The sequence below is a fragment of the Ammospiza nelsoni genome, chromosome Z, assembly GCF_027579445.1.
Source record: "Ammospiza nelsoni isolate bAmmNel1 chromosome Z, bAmmNel1.pri, whole genome shotgun sequence".
Taxonomy (NCBI): Eukaryota; Metazoa; Chordata; class Aves; order Passeriformes; family Passerellidae; genus Ammospiza; species Ammospiza nelsoni.
The window spans coordinates 310,802-325,421 of NC_080669.1; the positions used below are offsets into that span (position 1 = coordinate 310,802).

At 48.1% G+C, this 14,620-nt stretch overlaps 1 protein-coding gene across 2 annotated transcripts in view; it reads right to left on the reverse strand.

Annotated features, from left to right (window-relative positions):
* Window positions 1–14,620, reverse strand: part of PAX5 (paired box 5) — a 138,830-nt gene that overhangs the window by 87,841 nt on the left and 36,369 nt on the right. For both annotated transcript variants that reach the window (XM_059492110.1, XM_059492109.1), the window contains exon 6: window positions 1,763–1,938. In XM_059492110.1, the coding sequence (XP_059348093.1) occupies window positions 1,763–1,938 (176 nt within the window). The remainder of the gene's footprint in view (window positions 1–1,762; window positions 1,939–14,620) is intronic.

Sequence of the window (14,620 nt, forward strand, 5' to 3'; positions counted from 1 at the left end):
TCAAAAGTTTGCTTAATATAAAGGGCCACCCCTCCTCCTCTTCTTCCTTTCCTATCTCTTCTGAAGAGCTTGTATCCACCCAGTGCAGTACTCCAGTTATGTGAGTCATCCCACCACGTTTCCGTGATGGCAACTACATCATAGCTCTGCAGTTGCACCATGGCCTCCAGCTCTTCTTGTTTATTGCCCAAACTGCGTGCATTGGTACACATGCACCTCAGCTGGGCTACTAAGTTCACCCCTATCTTAGCCTTGCAATTCTTGGGCCTGTTTCCAGATAACTCAGCTGGTTCCCCTTCCCCCTTCAATCCTGGTTTAAAGCTCTCTCAATGAGGTCTGCCAGTTCGTAAGCTAAAAACCTTTTGCCCTTAACAGAGAGGTGTACCCCATTTGGTTCCAGCAGAGAAGATGCTGTAAAAGTTTCCCCATGATCAAAGAATCCAAAATTTTGCCGATGACACCAACCCTTAATCCACTTGTTGATGAAATTTATTCAAATCTCCCATTCTTCCTATAAAACCAGTAAAAGTTTATGTCTGAATAAATGTTCACTCACTGCTGGACGGTCTCCCATGAGCTGCAGCTGGCCATGACTACGAGGCTCCAGAGCAGAAAAACAAATCAAAAGCCCCCTCCCATCGCCGCTGCCTTTGCTGTTCTGGCCCCTGGAGTTTTGCAGGAACAGATCTAACAAGGCACAGCTGCCAGGTGCCCCGTGCTGGGAAGGCCCAGGGCACGGAGCCTGCCCTGGCCAGCATCCCTGGGTTCGGATGGGATAACCACCATCTAGTGGCACGGGAAGGCCACTTCACCTTCCCGACACAGCCACGGCCCGAGCTCCAAGGCATCAGCAACTCCTACTCTACCACAGCACTTGCAGCATAGGTAAATCATTTTTAAAAAAGTATGCGCATTCCTTAACTGAAGCCACAATGGCAGTAGGCAGCCATGAGAGCGTCTCCAATGGCCCTCAAATGTATAGACTCTTCCAAGGGGAATCAGTGTTAGAAAAGTCCATCCACCTTGCTAAAAAGCATGTTTGATATTAAGAACACTGAAGATTAATGGCTGAATACATCATTAAGTAGCAAGCTAGACCAATATCGGTGTTGAGAGCAATATATTAATTTCTACCTCCTTCTCAGAGCTAAATTAAATACTGCCACCTAAGAAGAAGAACACAGAGAGACATAGCTAATCAGTTTTTTCATGTGCTTCTATACTATGCCTGCAAAAATTGAATTTTTCCAAAATATTAGTGCCAAGTCCTCCTCAAACACACTCTAGATCCATAGGTGCAATTAATTTATCTTCACATACTAATCGGATGCTGCAGCAAATAGCCAGTTACATGTCTAATAAGCCACTTCTGGATACAAAAATTTGATTTGTGTCCACAGTCATGCTCACTGTGTACCAAAATTAGGCACTGAGTTTTGCAAGTCTTCTCTTTGTTACCTGCACTGCCTGCTCTTGATCTAATAAAAAACATCAGAAGCTGTGGTGCTCTTTAGAGATTCTTTTGATGCCACTGGTCCAGATCCGGTGTCATTTCATAGCCAAACACTTGCTGATGATTGCACAGTGAGTGTTTACCTTAATTTTCTAATAGGTTTTAGTTGCTAACATGGGCTTGGCTGAAATGAACTTGACAAGACATGTCTCCATATTTGTCAACTGAAACTGAAACGCCTTTGGTCATGTACACCAAACAGATCTCTGGAAAGCAGATCAGGAAAACATGAAATATTTGCACTGGTACCTGCTCTGGTTTGATGGGCTCAGTTGTTGTGAAAATGTCAGAATAATGTTGCCTCTCAAAGACACGATCCAACACTTCTAGCTGCTGCTGGGTGAAAAGGTCTCCTCGCATCTGCTTCCGAAGAAAATCTCTGCTTGGTAGAGAATGGCCGTTTGGTACTGGAGATTCCTGAATACCTTTCAAAGAGGAGAGAGAAGAGGAAAAATGAGTAGTCTCATGATGTGACCTACAGCCTACAGCAGAGTGTCTTATTTTATCCCTTGAACAGATGTAGGTACCAATACGGTGAAGTCATGAAGACTTTTTGAGAGGTTACAGTTTGCTGGAAAATACACTGTACAGTCTTGCATTACAGGCAACCTTTAACCCATCAACAGCTTCACACAATATTTAAAGGCAGCATGCAGGATAACAATCCCATTTTTCCTGCTTCACGTTTCCTGTACCACCTGGGAAGCCGTCTGGCTCATGGTCTGCGTGTAAGAGAACACAGAGGATGAGTGGATGGCCTGATGCTGACAGCCATGGTCAGCTTGCAGAATGCTCTGTGCAGTCAGCACCCACACTCTCTGTCCCCCTCCTGTGCCACCTGCACGTCCTGAGCAGCTCCATCCACGCTGAGCCCTGAGCCCTGAGCCCTGAGCCCTGAGCCCTGAGCCCTGAGCCCTGAGCCCTGAGCTCTGAGCTCTGAGCCCTGAGCCCTGAGCTCTGAGCTCTGAGCTCTGAGCCCTGAGCCCTGAGCTCTGAGCCCTGAGCCCTGAGCCCTGAGCCCTGAGCCCTGAGCCCTGAGCCCTGAGCCCTGAGCCCTGAGCTCTGAGCCCTGAGCCCTGAGCCCTGAGCTCTGAGCTCTGAGCCCTGAGCCCTGAGCCCTGAGCCCTGAGCTCTGAGCCCTGAGCCCTGAGCCCTGAGCCCTGAGCCCTGAGCTCTGAGCCCTGAGCTCTGAGCCCTGAGCTCTGAGCCCTGAGCTCTGAGCCCTGAGCTCTGAGCCCTGAGCCCTGAGCTCTGAGCCCTGAGCCCTGAGCCCTGAGCCCTGAGCCCTGAGCTCTGAGCTCTGAGCCCTGAGCCCTGAGCCCTGAGCTCTGAGCCCTGAGCTCTGAGCCCTGAGCCCTGAGCCTGAGCCCTGAGCCCTGAGCCCTGAGCTCTGAGCTCTGAGCCCTGAGCTCTGAGCCCTGGCTCTGGCACGGACTCTCTGTGCAGCTCTGTCAGCAGCACCAGCCTGTGCTGTGCTGTGCTGTGCTGTGCTGTGCTGTGCTGTGCTGTGCTGTGCTGTGCTAAGGTGGGGAACCCCTGGGCTGAGTCCCCACTGCAGCATCCTCAGCCAGCCCAAGATGCACTCCCGACCCTCCAATTCACTTTGTGTTTCTCCGGCTTAGTGGCAGGACTCAAACCTGGGCTCCAAAGCACATTTTCCTCCTTCTCCCCTTTGGCAGAGGTTTTTAGCAGGAGTCACAAGTGACTGACCATGGCTGAAAAGCCATGAGACAAGTTCAGAAAATGTTTGATTGGCAGTCTGAAAAGGATCTTGCATGGACTTGTTCCAATTTGCTTTTTGCAGATTCACAGTGGTTTCCTACTTTCTCTTCACCTGTCAGTGCTGGAAATACGTATTTTATGCACAGAAAACTGAGATCTGCAGTATTCCCAGGACTCCAGGAGGTGGAACTCCAAGAACAACAGTAAATATCAGATTTCTTCTCCAGATGGCAACATTGAACTAGACAGAGGGAGGAAATGTTTTAAAAATAGCATCTAGCTGCCAGAGTAGTTCTGAGGAGCAGAATTTAAATGCATCCTTAACAGCAAGATTTTCATGAGTGCTGCAGCTGCTTACAGTCCAAGAAGTCTGCAGAGGAATAACATCACCAAGACCTCCTCTGGCAGATTCTGCATCAAGTTTTTTGGTTGCAAGTAGAGAGGAGATCTGAGAGAGGCGATCTGCACAAAAACAGCTCATTGCTGTAGACATCAGTTGTGACCACAAGCACGTGCTGGCCGCCAGGAATACAAGGGATGCTTGGTGGACAAGATTTTTTACAAAGGACTATTGATTTAAGATCATCCTTCAGCAGAGATGGATTTTGCAGAAAATGCTGTCTATCCAGAAAACGAGGCTTCTTTAAGGCAGAGTCCTTGGACTGGGGAACCAACACAGGGAAATAGCTTTCAACCTCAGTTGCTAATGCTGAATTTAAGCCAAACTCTCCTTATACTGAACAGACATTTGATGTTAGCGGTTAATGCTGGAAACTCCCTTCTCAATTTGAGCTCAGCAATTTCAAAGACAACAACATTATATATACCCTTCCTGGAGAAAGTAATGCAATTTTATCAAGGGTAGATTATGGCTTCTGTGAAGTGGAAGGATCAGTTTACTCCACACAGGAAGGGAAACAAAAACCTGAAGCTGTGGTCTGAGTAGGATGTCCAAGTGTGAAAAGGTACAGAGGGATACAAGAAAGCAGTGTATTCTTTTTTTTTTTTTTTTTTTTTACTATTCTAAATCAAATAGTATCTAATAGACCCTGTGCTGAGTTTAGTCAACCGTGGCTTATGGAATTAAAAATCTGTTTGGTAGGTATATGGTATCACAGGGCCAGGGAGACCCTGTCTCTCGAGCATGGAAATGCTTGATGCTCGCTTTAAATTTCAAGTTAAACTGATATTCACAATTTGGCATCAAAGTTAAAGCCTTATGCAGATTTGGGATAAAGGGGATGGCAAAAGGGAGTGAAATGATACAAGACGGTCATGACCTGAAAACTGTTCTTGGAGATGCCAGTACAGTCTGTGCACTGATTGTGCATCCAGAGAAGTTCAATGAGATCCCCTCGTGTTTGAAGGTGGAGCAGTAGTCCCACCTTTCACCAGCAGCCCTTTCATTATGCACATGTTCGGGAGTGAGCACCTTGGAGAAGAGGAGGCCGATGAAGGAAATGCTGGGCAGCAGGCCCAGGCAGAGAGAGGCCCGGGGCCGGTGCTGGGAAGGGTCTCCCACCCCAGAGTGTGAATCCAGGAGTAAAGGCAGCATCGTGCGCCTGTGCCATCACTCCCATGCGTCCGTCCCAGCGTCTGTCCCCTCGTCCGGGGGCACTGGGGCAGGGATGGCCCTCAGGCACTGCCCCCAAAGCACGAGGAAGAGGAGCGTATTTCAAAGCAAAGAAAGGATGAAGGCAGAGGGGCTCCGGAGGGGTTTGGTCTCAAAGTCAGCACTGGTGTGCTGCTGGAAGCACAACATCTGCTGCAGCCACAACGGGCTGCCAGCTCACACCACTTGCACATCCCTGCTTGCCAACACCTCCACTCAGTGTCGCGAGGACAAGAGACGGGATCAGAGCAGCCAGGCTGCCCTGGGATGAGGAACAGTGCACGCAGCACTGCTGCCAGGGAGGGAGGGCAGGGGCTGCCCCAAAGGAGCCCCCCAGCCCCCTCACTGCGGCTAGCACTGCTCTCTGCTCCCCGCGAGCACAGGAAAAGCTTCTGCCTTCGCACTGTGGGAATTTGCACCAAGTTCAGACTAATTTCCACCAAGTCCTGGATTCCATTGTAGAACTAAAGGACTTCCTGTACATGGCATATAACACACAGGAGTTCGTGAAGGTCTTCAGGATGTGTTTGGCTGTTTGACATTATATAAATAATACCATTAACATTATACATTGTTTAACTAGAATATCTTTGATAATTAAAGTACTGTTGGAAGGCTTGAAACAATTTTAATTATAAGTAGGCTCCAGGGAGCGATAAAAACATTTTTCATATAATCAGTGCATCCACATAGAGTTGCATTCACATATTTTATTGACAATAGCAGTACGTGTATACCTACCCATTCTGCAAAACAGTTACTGATCAGCATTTTCCAGGTCTGCACAGCACCCTCCCCGGTTCCCAACTCACTGACAGGCATTTTCTTGGCAGGGAAAACGCAATCCTTTCCCACTCTGAAGTGCACGGACACCTTCTGTTCACACCTTGCCCAGAAAAACTGACCTGTGGTTTCACAACCAAAGGCAGACATGCCGCTATAGAAACTGGACTGCCTTGGACATAATTTAGGTATTAAACACAAGCAAAGATTTTCTGTGGCTACTCAAAGTCTGAACAAGCCACCAGAAGTCTGGGAAGAGTTAGTCACAGAAGACATCTGCCTCTGAGGAGAGATACCATCCACAGTCCTGCTGACAAAAGTCTGCCCAGGCGATGTGAAAATCACCCTGAAAAGATGGACTCACTGCATGGTTTGGGTTGGAAAGGACCTTACATTCCATCCATTTCCAGGCAGCTGCCACGGGCAGGGACACCTTCCACAACTCAGGCTGCCTAAAGTCCCGTCTGACCTGTCCTTGGACACTTCACCTAAACCATCTTTGTTAATTAAGAGCAAATTATTTTCCAAGGACCTAAGCAAATAGCAAGATCAGTCTAAAGGATTTGATAAATTGAGATACCATTTTTCTGATTCATTTCTGTGGTTAGATACTCGTCCATGACACGCCTTCTGAGACAGCAGGAGAATATTTGAAATTGCTAAATACAAGGAAATCGGAATTTTAGCAACCCTCACCAGACAATTCACTTGATTTAAAATACTATTTCTAAGACTACAAAAGACACTATCTTCACAAAATACTAAAGCATATTTAAAAGCCTTAAAGCTTAGTATGAAAACAAGGCAAAATATAGAAAGACCAGCAAAAAGCTCTGAAATATAGAAATGGTTCAGCTTCACCTTTTTTTTATACTGATAAGGACGTCATCACAATTTCAGATAGTGATAGAACAAGGGGGAATGGTTTTAACCTGAAAAAAGAGAGTTTATATTAGATGTTGGGAAGAAATCCTTCCCTGGCAGGGTGGGCAGGCCCTGGCACAGCTGGGGCTGCCCCTGCGTCCCTGGCACTGCCCGAGGCCAGGCTGGGCGCTGGGACAGTGGGACGTGTCCCTGCCATGGCAGGGTATGGAACAAGGTGGTCCTAAAGGCCCACTTCGACACAAAGTGCTTTATGATTCTATGAATCTGTTTAAATACTGTGTTATAGTTTGGGACAGACCTTGCCCTGGTGCAGTTCCACTTGAGAGTGTCAGCAAGGTGACTGTAGCTGAGAAACAGATGCCAACCACAAACCCAGCTGGACTAGTATTTCCAATGCTATTAATAATAAAGGTGTGCCATGAGGTGTGCACCTCCATGGTACATTCATCTGATGCAGTGCTCTTCTGAAGATAAAAGGAATCTACTGGCTTCAGATTTTCGGGTTGTTTGTTTTCTTTTTTTGAGCAATATGCTTATACAGGGCAAATCAAGGAAATACATAGCTAGTGCCATGAACAACCTACATTCATAAAGGACATGATTTCTGCCTCTAATTTGTACTGTCCAACTTCATTACCTGTTATCATACCTAATTACTCCACCTCATAGGGAAATGCAGGCTAATTAGGGAGGATGTTATTCACCACATTTAAAACATTATGAAGCAAATGAAATATTACCAGGAGGCAAAAAGGTGATTTGTTTTCTTGTAGCATGCCTGTAAATTAGTCCAGAGAAGATAAAGACTCTGTTTAATTACCACATGGAAGGTTTTGTTTGAAACGTAAGCTGAATTTTCACACCACCTCCTCAGAATTGCATACATTTGGCAGACAGCTGCCCCAGAATGCTCTTCCCAGCAAAGCATTAGTTTCAGGACCACATATGTGAAGAGAGATCTTTGTATTTACACTTTTCAAATTTTCTAAGTCCTGGGTTTTTTTCTTTTCTGAAGGACAATATCACTAAAAAGGGTCTATATATTTTGAAGTATATAGCTGATCACTGGGCAAATATTTTTAAGAGAAATCACTGTATTTCACAAAGGTAGGTATGAGTTCTATCGTAGATCAAAGTGAGAAAGAAGGGAAAAAAAATGATAAATCATCAGAGATCCAAAAATACTTTTCATTTGGAGGAGATATCAGGCCATTTCTGTGGCACTGATAGAGTCTCTGCTCTGTCTCCATTACCCCTGAAGGCAGCCGGAGTCAGGAGCTGACTACGCTAGATTATATTCCCTATAAGATGGTCACCAATATATATATATCTGATCTTCAACCTCTATTGATTGACCAATTTCACAAGCAAAGACTGGTGAAATGAAGCTGAAATGAACATCATGCTTTAACTCATTGAACCCATCAGGCCTGAGTTAATCTCACTGCCCACTGTCTCTGATAGAATTCAATTGATCAATCATGTTTCGGTGATAGTACCATTTCAGTGGCTTATTGCTTCTTCATTTCAAGCCTTGACCTGTTAGATATACTTGGACCAGCTCAGCTCCTTCTGGAGACACGGAGACCCACATCTGCTAGCAGCAGTGCGTTGTCCTGCCTCCAAGCACAGGAAAACTCCGGGGAGCACTGCTGAACACTCTCATATTCTGTTTTTGCAGGTATTCTACCAAATTTGCAGTCAGGATGTGTGAGGGCACGAGGAATCTGAACGGCCCAAACCCAGTGCCCTCTTGTCAGCGCTTGGACAAGCACGGGCAGTGCCAGTTTGTGGCCTTGAGTACAGCCCAGGTGGAGCACACTCCCAGCACCCAGGCAGGCTGCCCCGAGCAGCCCCAGCAGAGCGCTGCCGGCACACCGAGGCACAGGCTGCTCACAGCTCGCCGCGCCTGCGGCTAGCCCCGCGCGCTAAGGGCTGCTCAGGGTGTTCCATCTGCCATGTAACCGCACAGCCGGCCTGAGTGCGTCCCACGTCTCACTGAGCTGGCCTCCCTCCTGCCCTTTGCTCCTGCAGAGTCCCGGCACTGCTGCAGACAGGCACCCTGTGGATCCTGCTGCACCTTGCTCCCAGCTGCCCGTACCCCAGCCAGCAGGAGCTGCAGGGCCCTGGCCCTCCCCAGGCTGCCTCCCGCCATGCACAGCCCTGCAGCCCCCCGAGGGAGCCCTCAGCACACCGCGCTCCTTCCAGAGCTCCCCTCTGGCTGCAGAGCAGGCCCAGCCGGCGCTGTGCCTCCGGCACCAGGCTTGCGCTGGCTCTGGGCAATGGAAGAAGCGACACAAAAGGAGCTCTGCCAGCCACTGGCCTGCCAGTGCTGCTCTTCCTGAAATGCTCAGCGGCACAGCAACTAGCACTTGTGTCACCAGACACTTCTGGCCCTTCACTGGTGAGTGACACAGCCCTTCTCCTCCAAGGGAACATTTGTGTCTTCTCTGAAGGTCCTCCCTGGTGCACAAGGTGCAGTCAGGCTGTGTGCCCACCAGACACATGAGTTGGAGCTGTGCCAGTGCACTCTCGAGCTGCCACCCACAGCATTGCTGCCCATCTGCACAGCAAAGCTGGTTATGGGACTCACCAACAAAGTGGGCTTTATTTATTGAACACATTTCCCATGAGATTACAGCTGTCCTCCTCCTACAGTTATTTTAATCCCACTGTAGCCATATATGGAAAAGCTTTTACGTATCTCCAAGGAAAACCTGCGATCTCCACCGTCCCACATTCCACAAAGATATGGTGGGGCCTCACACCTCAGCAGCCCTGATGCTTGTGAATCTGACAGCACATACATCTGAGCAAACATCTGTGCAAATAGTGCCACTGAGTGGAGCTGGATTGCTTGTGCACCTGCCCAGATACCATCGGGATGGACTTTGCACACTCAGGACACAGCCCTGCACCGTGCACAGCTGGCACCAGGGTGCAGAGAGTGCCCCTGGGTTGGGGCCCTCCCCGGAGAGCAGGCTGGGATTGCTGTGCTGCCCCACAGCTCCAGCGAGGAGCTCTGCTGGCTGCTGCAGCAAGCAGCTGCACTGCGCCCTGCCCTGCTGCACAGGTGCCCACCCCGCGCGGATCCGGGCACAGGCACCAGCAGCAATGTGTGGAGCAGCACGGGCCGCGGCCATCCCCCGCCTGGCAGCTCCTCCGCCTCCGAGCAGCATCCTCAGGGAGCCACAGGGATGCCCATGGGCACCAGCCCCGCCAGACGGCAGCATCTACCTGAGAGCAGTGGCTGGGGGACTGATGGAACCACTGCAAGTTTTGTGACTGCTCTTCTGCCACCGTTTCATATTTAAACAACAGCAAAAATCATGTCAGTGACAGCCCCCTGCATGGTGGGGAATTTAGAAGTGCAGAGATGAGGATCGAGAGGAAGAGGCTGAGCAGAGCAGAGCAGGCACCCACGCCTGGCACAGAGAGTGGGAATGTGCATCCCTCCGTGGCTCCTGGGCCACAGGAGACTGCGGCCACCTGGAAAAGCCTCCAGGTTCAGGCACCCCTTGGCCAGCTGCAGTGAGACATGGAAACATGCTTGTATTTCTGTGATTTCTGTAGTAACTGAGGTGAGCTGTAACTCCAATAGTTATACACAAAATGCCATGACAAGTTCCTTAAAAAATCATTATGTGAAACTGACTATTTTCCTAATCCATTTTTGTCACCTGTGTTCAGCTTTAGAGACATGCACTTTACATCATGTACTCCCAGCTCAAAGGGCATTTTTAAAAGGTTGTTAAAAGCTTAATTAAACAATTTTAACATAGTTTATGCCTACTTCCATACCATGTCATAGCATATATTTTTGTCACTTCTTTCAAAAAAATATTTTCTATATATGCCTGGGTGACAAGGGCTAATGCAAGTTGCAGATGAAACTGTGCTCTGTGTAGGCCTGGAAATGCTAAAATGGCCTCTCGTTTCAAACGAGCAGGAGAGGATTTACAGCTCTGAAAAATACTAGGAGACAGAAATTTGACAGCCGAAGGAAAAGTGATATTAGGAGAGGCAGCCCGATGGGGTCTGCACAAGCAGTGACCAGCTCTGGAGCTCTGCTGCAGGTGGGAAGCCTTCAAGCAAGGCAAACCTCCTAAGAAATGCAGAGGACTCCCAAACAGCTATGCTACTCCTCCTAAAATGCAAATTCCTAGCAGAACATTGAAGCTGTACCACCAAGATATGATGAGGCTGGTGAGATGAGATTTACTAAAAGCAAAGGAGAGAAAAAGCCCATGGAAGATGCAGTTTGGTCTACGAGCAGCAGTGTTCTGCATTGTCTCACAAATGAGGGGTGTCCTTGCACATTTCCTGGGCAATTATCCACAAGGACCTATAAGGAGTTCTTAATACCTGCAGGCTTTTCTTGAGCATAAATGAGATATCACCTGATTTTACAAAATCACAAACAGCGGTCTCAAGCCTTCAAGTGTTGAAACACAGAATGAACCAAAAGCACAGATGACACCACCACAATGGTTTGCAGCCATAATGCAATACACAGGAAAAACCATCGTTATGAAATGTAATATACAGCTACAGATTTTTACAAGAAACACGAAGTGCAATGATATTTTATTTTATTTGCATGCATTAGCTGGGAGAAATTATGCTTTAAAAATCCTCCACAGCTGTATAATGCGGCTCTAACACTTAAATTTCTGTGTACCTGTTAGGCCTAGGAGCCAGTGCTGCTCTTTGGCTTCATTTCCTGCCCACCTGAGCGCAGGTAGGAGACCCGGGCTGGGAGGGCCCGAGGCACCCGCGCAGTTTGCTGCAGCTGCCAGGGCCACGGAGGGCAGCGGCAGCGCCCGAGCCGCGGCCCTGACGGGAGGTGCCCCCGGTGCCCCCGCGTGTGCCGGGCAGCCCCTGGCACCCCGCAGCCCCAGCGGCCGCCGGCGGGAGCGAGGGCACCGCGCTGCTGCCGCCAGCCCGGCTCGCGCTCGCCCGCTGGCACGGCAGGTGCTGAGGGTTAACGGGCGTGCGGAGCAGAATCTGCGGGCATGAGCGGTGGACACGGTCTCTCCCGACGTCTCTGAGGTTTTTGACGTGGTTTCCCACCACCTCCTCCTGGAGGAGCTGGTAGGAGGAAAAGCGGGCTCGCAGCAGCCCCCTGAAATTCAGCAAAGACAAATGCCAAGTCTGGCGCTTGGGAAAGCAGAACCCAGGAGTGCATCCCGAGGGGGACCAGCCTGGCTGGGAAGCAGGTCTGTTGAAGGGGCCCTGAGGGCCCTGGCGGCCCCCAGCTCAGTGAGAATGAGCAGGATGCTGGGCTGCATCCACAAAGGTGCTGCCAACAGAGAGAGAGAAGTCATCGCCACTCTTCCCTCAGTATCTGGAGTGCTGTGCTCGGTTTTGGACAGCACTGTGCCAAACAGGTGTGGACAGGCTGGAGAAGGGCACAGAGATGAACCGAGGGCTGGGTAGCTGCCGTAAGAGCAGAGGCTGAATGATCTGAGTTTGCTCAGCCTTAGGAAAAGCAGGTTTACAGGAGACCTTATGGTCACATTCCACTTGTAAAAGTGTGCCTGCAAAGATGAAGACTCCCTTTTCTACAAGGAATGAGATGGAAAAGGTATGGGGTAATGGGTGCAAGTGAGTCCTGGGGAGATTCCAGCTGGACACACAAAGAAAATGATTTGCAATGAGAGCAAGCAGCCACTGGCATAACCTGGGCAGGGAAGAGCTGGGTTCCTCTATGCTGGGCACTCCTAGGATGTGGCCAGGCAGAGTACTGGACTGTCTCATCTACACCATGCTTTTGCCAATAACCTTTGGACCAGACAGTGCTTGAGGCCCCTTCCAGCCTGTGTTGTAGGATTCTGCATGAAAAAGGTCAATGGTGACCCAACAAAAACATGCCTCTGTATATGCTTGTGTTTCATGGTTCTGCTGTAAATGCTCTGACACTCTGCAGACTGAACAAAATTGAACAGCCAAGATTTTACTTTTAAGGAAAAACAGTGTAGCCCTTTTCTAATTGCTGCAATTAATTAGTGTCACCTAAACATTAATTATTTATCCTGCAGTAAACTTAGCAATCTACAGTACAACTCCCCTGATGCTGTGCTTATCACACAGAAGCCCTTATTAAGCACGTGTGGGTGAATCACCCTGCATGTATTTGTGCTATTTCAAAACCTGATTTCATTCATTCGGAGGCTGAGGGCATCACTGTTTGGGCCACATCACAGAAATTCCTGCAAAGATCTCCTGAGCTGGAGAGACAGATCTGTGCTCATTCCTGCAGCTTCACTTGAGACAAAGACTCCAGGAACATCCTCATCACACCAGCAGGTGAGGAATTATTTCCATATCATCTAATCAGATAACTGCTCCAGGAAAAGAATAATTATTTATATATATATATATATATATATATATATATATATATAAAAAACTAATTTAATTTAAATATATATAAATATATATGGAGAAGGAGAGAGAGAGAAAAAGAGAGAGATGGCTAGATCTCAGAAAATAAATTTGGAAGACCACTGTATCCAACGTTTCCCAGCAGCCAGACGTTGCAAACCAGTGGTTTCCATGACTCAGTGAAGGTGGCCTGGCCTGGCAGACAAAGTCTTGTCTCTCTCTGTGTTTGCATGGTGCCACAGGAGCCAAGGGCACAACTCTCACAGCACCTGCCAAGCTGCAGCAATGGGGAAATTGTCAAGACTTTTCATTCAATACAAAAGCACTTGTAGACTGAAACTGAGTCTTGTTCTCAAGCAGAGAGCATTTCTGAAGAACTGTGTGACACAAAGCCCTACTGGGAAAATACTGAACATGTGGGTAGACCTCATCCGGAGACTTTATAAGGAAATTTATTTTAGTTTTACAGTTCAAAATCATTTCAGCACTTAAATAGAAGTCAGCTTATATGGAATCATAGAATCACAAATTCAATTACATTGGAGAAGTCTTCTAAGATTGTCAAGACCAGCCATTTACCCAGGTCTGCCAAGACCACCACTAGTCCGTGTTCCTAAGCAGCATGTCTACAGATATTTTAAATCCCACTAGGCATGGTGACTGCACCACTGGCCTGGACAGCCTGTTTCAATGTTTGGCACCCATTTCTGTGAATAATTTTTTCATAATATCTAATCTAAACCAGCCACAGCTGAAGGTAATTTTCTCTCACCCTGTCACAGAATCCCAAACTGCTTTGGGTTGGAAGGGACCTTAAAGCTCCTCTCATTCCACCTTCCCCTGTCCCAGTGTCCAGCCTGGCCTCGGGCACTGCCAGGGATGCAGGGGCAGCCCCAGCTGCTCTGGGCACCCTGTGCCAGGGCCTGCCCACCCTGCCAGGGAACAATTCCTCATTGCCAAGGTCCCGTCTAACTCTGCTCTCTGTGAGTCTGAAGACATCACCCCCTGTGCTCTATCTATCTATCTATCTATCTATCTATCTATCTATCTATCTATCTATCATCTACACTTAGAAGTATTTGAAGGTAAACAAGCCATCACTTCTCATGACTAACCAAGCCTGGGCAAGCACCAGTCTGTCCTCACCCACCAGCTACTCCTGCTATTTATGTAAAAGACAAAAACTTTTCCTTTAGAAAGGTTTACGAAATCTTTAAGAGAGGTTCATTATTATTTTTCACGGTTTCATTTCCCCATCTCTTTTTGACTTTATTCTCTTTAGAAAGGAAGGCAGCACACTGAGGATGCACACTGCCTAAAATGTTTCTTCCTTACCTACAAGACACATGTGTATACATAAACATTTACATGCAGCCATGTGTTCTTCACAGAACCATGCAGGACCATGTCCATTTCCCCACATCCCAGCCAAAGGCAGCCCAGAGGGCAAGACAAAACCACACAGGATTCACAAAAATTACTGGATTGCACTACGGTACTTTTAGGTAAAATCTCTGAAAGAGACCTTTTCTAAGAAAAAAGGAGAAGGAGAAGGAGAAGGAGAAGGAGAAGGAGAAGGAGAAGGAGAAGGAGAAGGAGAAGGAGAAGGAGAAGGAGAAGGAGAAGGAGAAGGAGAAGGAGAAGGAGAAGGAGAAGGAGAAGGAGAAGGAGAAGGAGAAGGAGAAGGAGAAGGGAAAGAAAAAAAAAGAAAAAAGAAA